The sequence below is a fragment of the Rattus rattus genome, chromosome 13, assembly GCF_011064425.1.
Source record: "Rattus rattus isolate New Zealand chromosome 13, Rrattus_CSIRO_v1, whole genome shotgun sequence".
Classification (NCBI taxonomy): domain Eukaryota; kingdom Metazoa; phylum Chordata; class Mammalia; order Rodentia; family Muridae; genus Rattus; species Rattus rattus.
In genome coordinates, this window is record NC_046166.1 from 11,623,062 (window position 1) to 11,639,578 (window position 16,517).

The 16,517-nt window shown below is 41.5% G+C and overlaps 1 protein-coding gene and 1 pseudogene across 1 annotated transcript; one reads left to right on the top strand and one right to left on the bottom strand.

Moving 5' to 3' along the window:
* Positions 1-5,995: 5,995 nt before the first annotated feature.
* Positions 5,996-7,569, bottom strand: LOC116914950 (ral guanine nucleotide dissociation stimulator-like). The gene is made up of 3 exons (XM_032919369.1): positions 7,393-7,569; positions 7,078-7,274; positions 5,996-6,299 (listed from the first exon to the last, which is right to left on the bottom strand). Exons 1-3 carry the CDS (start codon positions 7,567-7,569, stop codon positions 5,996-5,998), a joined length of 678 nt encoding a protein of 225 aa, XP_032775260.1.
* A 3,984-nt stretch (positions 7,570-11,553) lies between these two features.
* LOC116915030 lies at positions 11,554-12,945 on the top strand (annotated as a pseudogene).
* Positions 12,946-16,517: the final 3,572 nt, after the last annotated feature.

Below are 16,517 nucleotides of genomic sequence, written 5' to 3' on the forward strand. Positions count from 1 at the left end.
TTCCCAGTTGCTTGGTTGCCATTTTGTCCTATTGCAAGTGTCTTTGCCTTACAGGGGCTTGGCAATTTTATGAGGTCCCATTTTCCATTTTTGATCTTAGAGCAAAAACCATTGGTATTTCCCCTTCAGGAAAAAAATTTCCTCTTCAGGAAAATTTTTGCTGTGCCTCTGCTTTTAAGGCTCTTACCCACATTCTCTTAGTTTCAGGGTATCTGGTTTTATGTGGAGTTCTTTGCTCCACTTGGACTTGAGCATTGTACAGGGAGATAAGAATGTGTCAATTTGCATGCTGGCCTCCAGTTGAACCAGCACCATTTGTTGAAAATGACTTTTTTTCCATTGGATAGTTTTAGCTCCTTTGCCGAAGATCAAGTGACCATCAGTGTGTGGGTTCATTTCTGGGTTTTCAATTCTATTCCATTGATCTACCTGCCTCTCTCTGTACCAATGACATGCACTTTTAATCATGATTGACCTGTAATATAGCTTGAGGTCAGGGATGGGGATTCCCCCAAGAAATTCTATTAATGTTGAGCATAATTTTCTCTCTCCTGATTTTTTTGCTTTTCCAAATGAATTTGCAAATTGCTCTTTCCAATACTATGAAGAATTGAGGTGGAACCTTGATGGGAATTACATTGAATCTGTAGAATCCCTTGGGAAATTTGGCCATTTTTAATATATTATGTCTGCCAATCCATGAACATGGGAATTCTTTCCATCTTCTGAGATCTTTGATTTCTTTCTTCAGATACTTGAAGTCCTTGTCATACAGATCTTTCACTTGCTGGGTTAGAGTTACACTGTGGTATTTTACATTATTTGTGGTTTTGTCAAGGGTGTCATTTCCCTACTTTCTTTCTCAGGTTATTCATCTTTTGAGTAGAGGAAGTCTACTGATTTGTTTGAGTTAATTTTATATCCAACTACTTTGCTGAAGTTGGCGGTCAGCTGTAGGAACTCTCTGGTGGAATTTTTGGGGTCACTTAGGTATAATACTATATCGTCTGTAAATAGTGATATTTCAACTTCTTCCTTTCCAATTTATATAACTTTGACCTCATTTTGTTGTCTAATTGCCCTGGCTAGGACTTCAACTACTATATTTAATAGGTAGGGAGAGAGTGGGCAGCCTTGTTTATTACCTGATTTTAGTGGGATTGCTTAAAGTTTCTCTCCACTTAGCGTGATGCAGGCTACTAGTTTTCTGTATATTGCTTTTACTACGTTCAGATATGGACCTTGAATTATGGCTGATCAGGACATGTTTATGCCAAATCTATCAGCCAGTCACCCATTTAGTATTTTTTCAAACTAACCAACCCTGAAAGAGGGGAGGGAAACTTTTTAAATACCCTGAGAGAAACAATTCATGGAGACAACCACATACTTTTGTGTTCTTGAATGCTTCCTCTAATCTCCACTCTGTTTTTGTGTGACTCTGCCTGTCGGAGTGTATCTCTGTGTGTCTCTACTTTCTGCGTCTGTCTCTCTGTTTCTGTCTCTTTCTCTCATTTCTGTTTCTCTCTCATTTTGTCTCTCAGTCTCTCTGTAAGTATCTCTCTCTCTGTCTTTCTCTGTGTCTCTCTTTCTCACTCTTTCTCTCTCCACTAGCACTGTCCGCATCATCTCTAGCACTTCCTCCTTCCTTCATCTTATAGGGCAGGCCTCCCAAGTATATTTAGCAGCCATGGCTTATCAATTTGCATTCAGCCAGGGCACTTCCTCCTCTATTAAGACTGGAGCATGCAACCCAGTGAGGGGAGAGGCTCCCATGCACAGGCAACAGAGTCAGAGACAGACCCTACTACCACTGTTAAAACTTCACAAGAAGATGAACCTAAACTAGTGCTGCAAGTTGCTGAGTGCCTAGGTCAGTGCAGTGCAGGCTTCCAGTGCCCTATGCAGGCCTAGGTCAGTGCAGTGCAGGCTTCCAGTCCCTAAGCAGGCCTAGGTCAGTGCAATGCAGGCTTCCAGTGCCCTATGCAGGCCTAGGTCAGTGCAGTGCAGGCTTCCAGTCCCCTATGCAGGACTAGGTCAGTGCAATGCAGGCTTCCAGTGCCCTATGCAGGCCTAGGTCAGTGCAGTGCAGGCTTCCAGTGCCCTACACAGGTCTAGGTCAGTGCAGTGCAGGCTTCCAGTGCCCTATGCAGGCCTAGGTCAGCGCAATGCAGGCTTCCAGTGCCCTATGCAGGCTCTCTGGTGAACAGTCCATTTCCTGTATCCAGTGGGCTCAGTTTGGCTGGATCTCTTTTTCTTAGGGTGACCTTTTCCCCAAAGGTCCTACAAAATTTTTTCCAACTTTTCCCCAATGTTTTCCAAGATCTACCTGATGTCTGGCTCTGTGTCTTTGCACTCCTTACCATCATTTTTTAAGTGAAGATTCTCTGATGACAATTGGGTTAGCACCAGTCTCCGAGTATATCAGAATATTATTAGAAATCATTTCATTGGCATTTTTTCTATCCTGTCTCTGTGTTCATCTGTGTCTCAGGGATGTCCTACCTCTGGTTCTTGGTTCTCCAGGCTTTGCGGGGAGTGCCTCTCTCATGGCCTGGGTCTCACATGTGTCAAGGCATTGGATAGACACTTTCACAACTCTGTGCCACCTTTACTACAGCACATCTTGTAGGTTGTACAAAATGTAGGTGAAATTTTTTGTGGCTGGGCTGATATCCTAATCTGTCCACTGGAAGACTTTCTGGTTACAGGAGAAGGCTCAATATACTACTAGGAAACTAAGCTGGGGTCACCCCTCATCGCTTCCTAGTAGTTTCCATTGTACAAGGTTTTCCATGTTTCCAGCTTGTCCCAGAGATACCCACTAATTCTATTTCTTTTCTGTATATAAGTACACTGTTGCTCTCTTCAGAGGCACCAGAAGAGGGCATCGGATCCCATCACAGATGGTTGTGAGCCACCATGTGGTGGGTGCGAATTGAACTCAGGACCTCTGGAAGAGCAGCCAGTGTTCTTCACCGCTGAGCCATCTCTCCAGCCCTACTAATTCTAATTTATTCTCCCAGTACTCTCTTTGGTTGTCCTCCCAATCTTATTCATCCCTTTCCCATCCCTACCCTCCATTTAGACCGATTCCTTAACTATGCCTGCCACAATACGGCCAAGAAAGATATCTCTTTTATCTCCCCATCACAGAGAGACGCCTGCATCTTGAGCCCTCTTTGTTACATAGTTTCTCTGGGTCTGTGGACTGTAGCATACTTGTTCTTTATTTTATTTTATTTTATTTTATTTTTATTTATTTATTTTTCTTTTTTTCGGAGCTGGGGACCGAACCCAGGGCCTTGTGCTTCCTAGGCAAGTGCTCTACCACTGAGCTAAATCCCCAACCCCTTGTTCTTTATTTTTTTTTCTTTTTTTTTTTATATCTGTCTTCTTGTTCCATTTATTTGCCTGGATGGAACAAGATGTTGATTTAAATATTTTTAGAAGAGTCCATTTTCCATGTATAGTCTTTTAGGTAGTGGCTTAGTGGAAGCTCTGTAATTGGCATTTTTCTTTATCCCCTTCATTCCAGTTCTTTCAGTTGAAGGACTTTAGGATGGTTTGCTGCTGGCATTCGCCTCTGTTATTAGCAATAAAGTTTGTCTGAACACCAGTTTATCAAATGATGACTTTTCTCTCTTCCCTGCCAAGGGTATTCTTGTTCTTTAAAGAAGAAGGAGTATTTTGATCATGCTATTGGGTAATTCAATTTGGGCAATTATCAGTGAGTGTTCTGAAGTTTGTTTAAGTACACCAGGGATTTTTTCCAGTTCCAAACTTCCATCATAAAGTCGTTGTTTTTTGAATGGATAATGTTCTCCTTGTATCTATTCCCTGTTAGCATAAGCTATCACTTTTTTTAGGTTTTAGCAATTCTGACCTCAGGTAAGATGGAATCATTTTAAATTCATTTCATTTGTATTTTTTGCTGATGACTAAGGATTTTATTGAACTTTTCTCCAAATGCATTTTTCTTTAAGTGAAAGATTCTGTTAAGAATTCACAGTTTGATCTGTATTGTTAGTCCATGTCCCCCCAGCCTTTGAACATGTCCAGTGGAGAGTCAAAGCATGGAGAGTTTGACTGAGCTCACCCATATTCCTAGCTTTGAAACAATGAATGTTCCAGCAGTTGGAAAGTACAGTCTGAGATGTAAAAATAACAAAGTTTTAATTTCTTGGCTTACTGGAAGTTGTTACCACCTGAAACTCCAAGTTTTCAAGAAAGAACACTAAACAGTAACCAAGCTACAAAACATTTGAATTTCAATGATATTCAGTCTGTTGATATGCATGTACTAATGTGACATGAATAGTGTGGGAGTAACCAACAGATATCAGACTTGACTTAAGATTCACTCCCTGAGATGAACCTCATACCTGACACTGCTTGGCTGATCAGGAACCAGATAGTTCATAAACCTATGGTAAATCTTAATATGACTGTTCTAGAAAAGAAATATTAGAAAATGATTCCCAAAGATCTGTTTTACTCACAGAGCAGTGCCTTGTTTTACCAAATTTAGAGAAGCTTCCTCCTCAAGCACATCAGAGACATACTGAGGCCCATAAGCAGACACTATGTACAGTAAGACACCTTGGAGCACACAGTTCTAAATTGGAGAAGTGGCCTCATGTACCCATTCTTAAACCAGGATTATCTCCACTTGATAACACTTTGCAATTTAGTTTAGTTTTTTTCTAAGGGAGTCTCTAAGGAAAGAAACTCCTCTTAGGTGTAGTCCTCATGTTCATCAGCAAATAGCCAACAAAAAATGAACGCATTTACAACTATGGAGGAGGTTTCTGGTCTCATAATGTCCTATCAGGACTTTTTGTAATTTACTTTCATATTTTATTATTATTTACATACTGAATTATTCAGTTTTTTACTCTGCCTGTTTTTCTTTTTGAATTTGGATTCTTGCCTTAGCACAGTAACTTTGAACCTTGCCCATGCTGTATCATGAATTAGCACATGTACAATTAATATGTTCATCTATAGCAGACCATTTGTGCAGTTTGGATTTCTGATTTTCATTCTTCGGGGTATTTATACATCTTTAGATGAGCAAAGTCATATTAGTTGTATTTATATTTTTGAAGAACTGGCAAAGTATTACTGAAAGTAGGTAATGCATTCCACATGCCCCCTAGAAATGTGCCAGGATTTTATGATTCCCCATCCTCCCTAACACTTGGAATATCTGCATGTAAAAATGTAGCCACTTCAATTAGAATTGAATTGTTACCACTGACTAAAGTATTACCACTTCTCAAGTTTAGTTTGAAGTTTACTGAAAGGTAATGTTGAACATTATTACATGCAACTTATTAGTGATGTCTATACATTATTTACAAAAATGGCTATTTAAAAGTTTTACCTTTTATAATATCTGCCTGTCATACAATCATTTTAAATGATTATGTTTAACTTTTTAATTTTTTAGACAACTTTGAATAAACTTAAAATAATTTATCAAGAAGAATATCCATAGTTTTCAGATATTCTCTTTCATAATTAGACTGCATTTTAGACAATGTAAAACAAATTAATAATTTATTAAAACCAATAATTAAAATAAACACATTGTAAACATCAGAAAGAATAAAATGCTATTTCTCGGGGGAGGTGTAGTCTGGCTGTGGGGTTGGAACTGCTGTTGGATTTAAATCAGCAGGTGATCATGAGGGGCAGGAATAGCAGCTTAGGTATAGGAGAGACTCCAATTGATGATCACAGGTGACAGGGCCATTCTCTAAATAGGAAGGCCCACTGTAGCAAGCAGGAGATGACTGAAAGATACATTGTATCTACAGACACAGGGAGACAGTTTCCACAGCTGCTATCAGCTGTGCTGGCTGAACTGCTGCTGCCACATATGGCTGCAACTACTCATAAACCACAGAACCTTCTGGAGGTTTCTATGCCCTACAGCTCTGGGGCACAAGTTGGTTCTGGCTCCAGAGTGGCTCTTTTCTTTGCTGATTTACACCCATTCAATCTCTAGATCTGAAGAAGTATGTCTCCCCAGATCTGAGTCTTCCTCATCTTTGGCCTGGGAATCCTTGGCACGTTCTTCCTCCAACTGTGTCAGCAGCTTCTTGACACGAACACTAAGATCACAGTGGGGCATGTACACACTCAAGTAGGCCTTCAGGTATTCCAGAGGCAACAGATCTGATGGGTCACAAAAGTCCTCAGGGTTCTTGTCTATCCATGTTTCCAGGAAGCTACAGAGGGTGTTCTTTACTTGTTCATCCTCCTCAGAATCAGCTGTGAAGTATGAATACCTAGAGAAGACCAGACAGAATGTTACCTTTAAAGTCCCGGGCCCCTCTCCTAATACTAGCAGTTCTGTCTGCTCTCAGAATTATTAGTTCATGTGTATCCAATAGGTGCTTTCAATGTATCTGTGCAAAGTTTGTACACACACATCTCTATGCAGAAATCTCCTTGTTACATGTATTACTGGAATACCCTTTATGGATCTCCACATTGGGCATGTCTCTACTGCATACTCCAGTATGTGTAGAACCTACTTTATATAGAGAGAAGTGAGTCCATCAAGGGCTCAGAAATACTGACTGAAGGATTAAGTGCTTTTTCAAGGTAGAGGAGTTGGTTATATTCATTTTCTGGTCTCAACTCTAGACATCACAATCACGTGGACCATGCATGGGAGAAGAAATTTTTTTTTTCTTTTTTTTTTTTTTTTTTTTTTTCGGGGCGGGGGACCGACCCAGGGCCTTGCGCCTGCTAGGCAAGCGCTTGTACCACTGAGCTAAATCCCCAACCCCCCAGAAGAAATTTTTTAATGCATGCTACTGTATCCTGACAATTCTGGAGAAAATGAAATGATTGAGACAGAGCCAGATCCGGGGATGGAGATGGAGAAGAAGCAGAGAGAGATAGGGATAGAGACAGAGGAGAAAAGGAGAGGAAGAGAGAGACAGAGAGGCAGAGATGGAGAGACACAGAGAGACAGAGACAGAGAGAGAAAGACAGAGAGAGAAATTCCCTGAACCAAGAGGAGGATTTGAGAACTATGGGCATGGAGAAGAGCCTCACCTCAGGAACAGCAGGTCCAGTACCTGTAGGGTGGTGGCAAATCTTCTGTATGTGGACAGAAAGGCAGGGACAAAGCTGGGGTCCCCTTTCTGCAGAGAAGGCACCAAGTTGTTCACCAGCTTAACCACAGTCCCTGAACTGATGTCTGAGTGTCTACAGGGCTTTCTCGTGTCCTGTGTGTCAGAAGAGCTCTTCCCCTGAGGAAAGATCGAGGTCAAAGTTTCAAAGATCTGCAACATTCTGATTGGTTCTCCTCATTCCAAGGTTCACTGAAATATTTCTATGCCAAAAACCCAGAGACAAAAGAGTGGTTACCTGGTCTGTGTGGTCCTGTCCTTGGCTTGCTTTGGTCAAATTTTTCCCCCTTTGGGAAAATGGCCACAGGCGTTGAAGGCAAGAGCGAACCCTGTGCCTCCAGACACCTTCATGGCCTTCCCTGTTATCTTTCTTGAGGCCTGAACCTCGAGTAGTCCGAAGACGGAAAGAGAACATCCTGCCCTCTCTACTGTCTCTGACCAGTGAGCCTATAGTCCTTGCTCTAACCAGTGGGTTGCCTGGTTACCAAGGTTTTCCATTGTTAGGTCATTGCCGTGAGGGCAGTTCCATAACTGTCACTACTTTAACAGCACTTTATTAAAGGGCTCCTAGTTTCTTTCCCACTTCCCAGGTTCACAAGTCTACACAGGTATACATGTGTTTTCTACCCCACTGCTCCCAGAGATACCTGTATATAAACAGCATCTCAGCTTTGCAACCAGAGTCCCTCCTTTTGAACTGCATCTGTAACTCCCATCAAAGCTCTGGCCTAACTAGCCCAATGTACCATCAACCCTAGGCATGATTTCTTGCTTTTACATGACTTGTATGAGTTCTGTGTGGAATGAGATCACATGCATGCCTGTGACAGCCAGCAGCCCCACAGTGTCACTGTGCCTGCATAGGAATTGTCTTTCCCAGAGTCAGTTTCCACCACCATGGATTAAGACTTGTTTAGGGCTTAAGCACAGAGGTGTGCAGCTCTCTGTAAACAGCTGGCTCGCCCACGTTCACCACCTTATGAGATGGAAGCAACCCCCTAGCAATCTTTCAGGAGGGGTTCATCCTCTGTTGTGTCTTTTATGAATTCCAGCTTGAATCCTTGTCCTGACTCTGTACAATGATGGCCTGTGACTTGTCACCTACAGGAAAACGTTCTGCTCCCTTAATAGCATGTTTTCATGGTGCTTGTCACAGCAACCAAGTGAAATGGGAACACTACTCTTTTTCTGCCCCTGTCCTATGTAATGTGGCTACCAACCTGTTCCCTCAGCTTCCTCACTCACTGGTATTCCATCTCTTCCTCTAGAACTCTCTTTTCTTTTTCTGCTGCTCCCAGTGGTGTGGGCAAATCATTCACCATTCTTCCCCTGAGCAGCTCTGTCCTTCATACAGAGTGTGTGAGTCAGTGTTTAGCTCCGGTGACCAGGGGAGTCCGTGTCATGTGCATGTGCTCAGAATTCCATGGAACTCCAGAATGGTCACCAGTTTTATTGTTAATTACTATCTTGTTTCCCTTGTCAAAATGAATTGCAGCTGTGTTTCTTCCCCCTTTATCTTCTGTGTAATATCTTCTCAGTTTCTTTTCTCTCATTCCCCCAATTTTGCTGGATTTCCTGCATGTTCACATGCATATGCATATTAGTTCGTATCAGTACATTCAAAGGCATGTATATGAGATCACTCTTATGTACATTATATGCACTTGTACATGTGTGCCTAGGTGTAAGTACATGTGCATGTTTCAAGTGCATGGCAAAACTTACATGTGTATGAGCATGCATGCATGCTTACATACATCATACATGACTGCATGCCTTCATGGTTTTCTGACCATGTATATGTGTGTGTGTTTATGTGTGTGTATGTGTGTGTGTGTGTGTGTGTGTGTGTGTGTGTGTGTGTGTTGTGGAGACTGTAACATCCTTTCCCTGGTTAAGGTAAAAGCCAGAATTCCTTAAAATGACTTGGGAACAACCTCCTTTCAATGGAACTGACTTCCACATCCAGGTCTTGAGCTGCATCTTCTGTTAAGACAAAATAAAAGATGATAGATGAATTCTGGAGGTTTTGGTGGCTGTATGTCTACAAGTGGGTGAGTTGTATCTATTGGTAATGGGAACAAGGACATCTAAGTTCAAAGGATACATCTTTGAAGAGGCAAATTTCGCTTGATAAGTTGGAAATTATCAAGACATGAACAGCCTATGAGGAGAAGGATGATGGGACATTAAGATCATGTCCCGAGAATCTAGGAGGCTGATCATGTCCCCAAGATGAAGCCATAAAACTCCCATAGCTTCCTTACAGCAGCACAGGCATGGATCAGGTAGAGGCACCACTGCACTAAAATTTATAAGTATAATTGTGATAGAAGAGCAGGGGAAGACTAAGTATTATCACCGACCAATGAGATTCGGAGTTAAAAACTTTGACTGTAGGACAGAGAGTCCAGTGGAGCAGCCATAGAGTTAACAAAATTGTGAACTTCTAAGATGGCTGGCTTCTTTTCATTGCCTTGACTGCATAACACTTGGTAGATTAATACAAAGGACTGGCAAAGCTTTTCTTTATCAGTAGCTGCTCAACATCCCAACTTCCTGTTGCTCTTGAGCCTGAAAAAGTTCAATTCTTGATTAAGACCTGTTTATGTGAATGCTATACACCAATCACCTATTTTGTCATTTTTCAAGCTGACCAACCATAAAAGAGGGGAGGAAACTTCTGAAAGAGTCAAATACCAGAAGTAGAAAAAACATTAGAGTCTTGTGTTCTTGAATGCCTCCTCTACTCTCATTCTCTCTGTGTGTATCTCTGTGTCTCTGTCTCCCACTCTGTCTCTCTGTCTTGGTCTCTATCTCTAAAAACTCTGTCTCTCTCTGTCTCTCTCTCTGTCTCTGTCTCTGTCTCTGTCTCTCCTCCCCCCTCCCCTCCTCCTCCCACCTTCTCTCCCTGTCTCCCCCTCTACAGAGAGAGAGAGAATGTATTTCCTCATAATAATACAAGCTTTTCTTTCATTCTTGATTCTATTTTGTGTTCTGTGTTGATACATATTATAATCATGATTGTTCCAGACTTGTAAATCTTTTCTTTTAAAATTGTATTTATTTTATATCGTGACTAATCCCCTACTTCTTCTCCAAATCCCTCCACAGCTCCATTCTCATCTCCTGCTCCTCCACCATTCATCTGCAGAAAAGGGCAGGCCTCCCAAGAATGTTAAGCAGCCATGGCTTATCCCTTTCAGACTTGGCACCTCCACTTGTATTAATGGAAGAGGAGGCAACAATGTTAGGGGAGAGCATCTCATGGACAGTCAACAGGGTCAGAGACAGCCCCACTCCCACTGTTAATAGTCCCACAAAAGATGGATCTTCACAACTGTTACACAGGAGCTGATGGCCCAGGTCAGTCCCATGTAGGCTACGTGGTCCCCATGTAGTCTCCTTGGTTGGCTGGCAGTTCAGTCCTTGTATCCTATGGGATCAGGTCGGCTAAATGCTTTTTGTTTTTTGAGGTCTTCTTCAACCCTGTAGCTCCTACAATTCTTCCACCTCCTCATAAAATTTCACCAACTCTACCTAATTTCTGGCTGTGTATCTTTGCATTTGTTTCCATCATTTTCTAAGTGAAGCCTCTCTAATGACAATTGGGGTAGGACTAATCTCGGAGTATAGCAGAATATTATTAGAAATCATTTCATTGGCATTTTTCTATTCATTTTTCTATCCTGTCTCTGTGCCCATCTGTTTCTCTGGTATTTCCAGCCTCTGGTTCTTGGTACTCTAGGCTTTGCAAGGGCTGGACACACTCATGGCATGGGTCTCAAATGTGTCAAGGCATTGGATAGACACTTTCACAATTTCTGTGTCACCTTTACTACAACACATCTTGTAGGCTGTACAAAATATAGGTGAAATGCTTTGCACCAGGGCTGATTTTCTAATTTGTCCACTGTAAGTCTTTATGGTTACAGATGACTCAATATCCCAAACTACTAGGACTCTAAGCTGGGGTCACCCTCATAGATCTTATCCCAGAGATTACCCACCCAAATTCTAACTTATTCTCCCAGGACTCTCTTCCATTGTCTTCCCCATCTGATTCCTCCTTTTCCCATCCCCTCCCTTCCTTTAGACCACTCCCCTAACTGTACCCTCCCCCAATACACCCAATGTGTCTATTCTATTTCCACTTCACATTGAGAAGCACGTGTCTGCATCTTGGGCACTCCTTGTTACTTAACCTCTCTGTGTCTGTCGATTGTAACATGGTTATTCTTTTCTTTAAAAGTAGTTTCCCTCTTTTCTTGGAGTGGTGGTGGCTGTGCAGCAGCGCCCTTACTCTGAACTGTGGGCAGAGGAATCAGGGTTAGGACTGGGGGACAGACACTTTGATGTGTTCAAATATAAGTCAAGGGTGGAAAATGAATGCAATAAAACCGGTAAGTTGGAGAAGCAGAATTATACTCCAAGGAAGCACCATCAACATCACCACCACCACCAGAAGCTGCAGGAGCAGAAGCAGCAGCAGCAGCAGCAGCAGCAGCCACCTCCACTAAAACCTGCAAATGGACAGTATTCCAGCAGCCAGAATGAAGGCTTGACTATTGACTTGAAGAATTTTAGGAGAGAGAAGACCTTTACCCAATATAGCCATTCCTTTGTGGGCAATCTTCCTCCTGACATTACTGAGGAAGAAATGAGGAAACTTTTTGAGAAATATGGAAAAGCAGGAGAAGTTTTCACGCATGAGGAAAAAGGCTTTTACTTTATTCTCTTGGAATCAGGAACCCTAATGGAAATTGCCAAAGTGGAGCTGGACAATACGGCACTCTGTGCAAAGCAACTGCAAGCGCTCTTTACTTGTCATAGTGCAATCCTTACAGTCCACAGCCTTCCTCAGTATGTGTCCAATGAAGTGCTCGAAGAAGCTTTCTCTGTGTTTGTCCAGGTGGAGAGGGCTGTAGTCATTGTAATTGACTGAAGAAGGCCCTGGGGGAAAGGCATTTTGAGTTCTCATTGAAGCCAGCTACTCGGAAAGCTCTGGGCAGATGCAGTGAAGGCTCATTCTTGCTAACCACATTTCCTCAGCCTGTCACTGTAAAGCCTATGGACCGGTTAGATAATGAAGGGAGACATCCAGAGAAGCTGATTATAAATAAGACGCAATTTCACAAGGAGAGAGAACAGTCACCCAGATTCGCACAGCCTGGGTCCTGTGCGTATGAGTGTGGTGTGCACTGGAAGGCGCTCACTGAGATGGAGAAGCAACAGCAGGATCAAGTGGACCAGAAGATCAAGGAGGCTTGTGAGAGGCTGGAGATGGAGATGGAGGCAACACACCATGGGCACCAGGTTACGCTAATGAGGAAGGAGTTTATGAGACATCAATAAGAGCTTTGAAAAATGGAGGAGCTGCATAACCAGAGGTTCAGAAATGAAAGCAGTTAGAACTGAGGCAGGAAGAGGAATGAGATGCAGAAACAGGAAGAAATGATGTGACGGGAGCAGGAAGGATACAAGGGAACTTTCCTCGATGCGAGAGAACAAGAGATAAGGATGGGCCCAATGGCTATGGGAGGTGCTATGGGCGTAAACAAGAGAGGCTCCACGCTCCCTACTCCTGTGCCACCTGGCACTCCAGTGCCTCCAGAACCTGCCACTATGATGCCAGATGGAAGGAACCCTTGGATTGACCCCACCAACAACTGAACAATTTGGCCAAGCTGCTAAAATGGAAGGAATTGTAGCAGTTGGTGGAACTTCTCCTACATTCAACTGTTCAGTTCTATGAGTTGAATTTGCTCCAAATAAATGCTGCCGATATTAGATAAAGTTGCATTGTCTAGTTTCTTGCAGCCCTTAAAAGAGGGGCCCTTTTTTGGACTAGCTAGAATTCTACCCTGGAAAAGTGTTAGGGGTTCTTCCCAATAGATAGGTCTTCCCTGCTTATATTAGTATGCTTGAAGGAAAGGGACAAGGGAGGTGTGGTATTTAACAAATCAAAGTCTCTGGTATAGTGCGTTATCAAGTCTGTCTGGTGCATTCCTGAAGTATATTGACTTGAGGGCCTGGAGAACTATTGGATATGGACTCAGAGCTACATTAATCTTGATCATTCTCTCTCTCTCTCTCTCTCTCTCTCTCTCTCTCACACACACACACACACACACACACACACACACACACACACACACACACACACGCCCACACACACGTTAATTTTTCATCTTTATTCCCCTCAACCCCAGAGACACTGCCTTACCTATCATAAAACCTAAACGTCCTCTAATGACCCAATGACCCAGCCCAATTCCTCCATGCACTCCCAGGGGAGAATTCAGACAAATGTCCACTGAGGTTACAGCATACATATGGATCTGTTGTATCTCAATATGACCCCTTGATGTGCTAAGGAAGACATTTTCTCCTGAGATTTTGAGTTTAGTATATCTTAAAAAAATTTTGTGTTAACTTGCCTTCATCTTCTTGGGTAAGGACTACACTTTTGTGTCTCTGCTGTTGTTGTTCACAGCTTTTCTTGATAGGCCTAGCAGCCCTGGGACAGAGTTGCTGTGTGTTGAAAGTCTGACAGTAGCTCTTAGTCTGGCCTATATTAGGTACTTACGCTGTGCATTTTGTGTACAATGGTTTGTTCCTGATACCTTCAATTTGAATTTTTTTGAGAAATGGTGCAGTAATGCAGCATCACCTTATTAAAATGCATTTAAATCCTTAAAAAAGTAATTTCTACTTATAAGTGAGTTCATATCCTGTTTGTCTTCTTGTTCCACCATTTGCCTGAATAGAACAAGACGTTCTATTTTTAACAGCTGTATAATACTCCACTCTGCAAATGTAAAACACTTTCTTTATCCTTTCTTCTGTTGAAGGTCATTACGTTGTTTCCATTACCAGTAAGTTTTGTACGGTTATAGTTTATCAAGTGACCTTCTAACATGTTTTTCCTTAGGAGAAACCAACATGTCTCTTTCAAAGTGGCTGTACAAGTTTGCACTTCCAACAGAAATGGAAGTGTTCCCCTTCTTCTGCATCCTTGCTAACATGACATCACTTGTGATTTTACTGTACCAATCAGAAAGGAAAGATGGAATCTCAGAGTCATTTTATTTGCATTTCCCTGATGAGCTGAGGATGGTGAACATTTCTCTTAGAGCATTTCTTTAAGGGAAAGTTTTCTGTTGAGAATTCTGTTTAGATATACATTTTTGGTCCATGTCCCCCCAGCCTTTGGGCATGTCCACTGGAGAGGCAAAACATGGAGAGTTTGACTGGGCTCATCACAGTAGCTTAGACTGAGACAGTGGATGCTCTCGGAGTGGAACGTGCATTCCAAAATGGGAAAAAGTCAAAGGTGAGAGTTCTTGGCTTTCAGGTATTGTCTGCCCTAGAAAACTCGGCATGTTTCCAAGAAAAACATAAATGCTAACCGTACTATAGAACCTTTGACTTACAACAGTGTTGGGTCTATGAGATATGCATGGACTACTGTGACACAAATATTGTGGGAGTAACCGACAGATATCTGACTCGATTTAATATTCATTCCCTGAGATGGACCCTATACCTCACACTTCCTTGCTGACCAAGAACCTAAGATTAGATAGTTCAGAGACCTGGGGAAAACCTAAATAGCCCTGTTCTACAAAAGAAAGAGTTAAAAACGTGACTCCTAATGATCTGTTATACTCATAGATGAGTGCCTTGCTCAATCATTGTCAGAGAAGCTTCTCCTGAAGCAGATCACAAGACATACTGAGACCCATAGCCAGACCTTATGCAGAGGGAGGCATTTTGGAACACTCAGTCCTAAATTGGAGAAGTGGCCTCATGTACCCATCCTTAACCCAGGATTATCTCCACTTGATAACACCTTGCAATTTGAAGTTTCATTTTTTTCTAAGGGAGTCTCTAAGGAAACAAACTCCTCTTAGGTGTAGTCCTCATGTTCATCAGCAAATTGGCCAATAGAAAATGAGCCCATTTAAATCTATGGAGGAGGCTCCTGGTTTCATAATGTGCTACTAGAAATTTTTGAAAATTACTTTTTATATTTCTTTATTAATTATATATTGATATATTTTGTCATTTACTCTGAATGTGCTTTGTGCATATATATATATAATATATATATATGGCTTCTGTGTTATTGGTCGTGAGGGATTTTATGCCTCTTCTTTGCCGTGGAGAAGGGTTTTCTGACATCCTCGCCCTTCCTGAGTTGCTGATTGCAGTTGCTCTCTTTGGGGGAGGGGGGATGATTTTGGTTTGAGGAAATCACCAGTGTTACACTGAATATATTCATGCAATATGGCAGTGACCACATTCCTATTCCTACATGATCCACATTAATTGGATGTAGAGGGTGAATAAAAATTGGAATATTAAATCATCAATTACTATCATAAACAAATAAGTAAAAGTTTATTTAATTAATTAATTTATACCAGAAAGGAGTCTGGTGATAAAGTCATGGGACGACTAGATGGGAGGTGGTGAGGAGTACATACAATCAAAATGTATTGTGCCCTTTTAGAAAATGTTTTCTACATTTGAAGAGCAACTTCCTACTCATTCAAAATGATTTCTCATTCCAAAATATCATGGGAAGTCAACCTTCCTCTTTCTGATTGCATAGATCTATTCATTTCCAATATCCTTGCCTAATTCTAGACTTGTCTTTGGCTGCTTGGCTTAGCACAGTAACTTTAAACCTTGCCTATGCTGTAGCAAGGCACACAGTACAATGAATCCCTTCATCTACAGCAGGTCATTTGCCCAGTTTGGCTTTCTGATTTTAATTCTTTGGTGTGTTTATATGTCATGGGAGTAACAAAGTCAATTTGGTTGCGTTTGTAAATTAGAAGACTGGTAAAGTGTCCCTGAAGGTAGTTAAGGCTTTCTACATGTGTGCTAGAAAGGAACCACGGGTCTATGATTCCCCATCCTCATGAAACCTTGGAATATCTGGGCATAAAATGTAGTCATTTCAATGTGACGTGAATTGTTTCCAATGGAGGAAAGTGGTGCCACTCCACAAGTTTCCATGAAGTTTACTGAAAGCCAATGTTGAACATCACTACATGTGATTTAGCAGTGATGTGTTTACCTCTTGAGAAAAAGTATATTCCATACATTTACTTACAATTTAAGCATGTCACTTAATTGTTTTAAACACTTATGTTTTTCTCTTTTAAATTATTTTTGTTCCTTAAGCAACTTTGAATGAACTTAAAATAATGGATCGAATAGAATATTCATAATTGGCAGATATTTTGTCTCATTATTAGATAGCATTTTAGACAATGGAAACCAAATACTAACATTTATTAAAACCAATACTTAAAATAAACACAACATTGAAATATCAGAGGGAGTAAA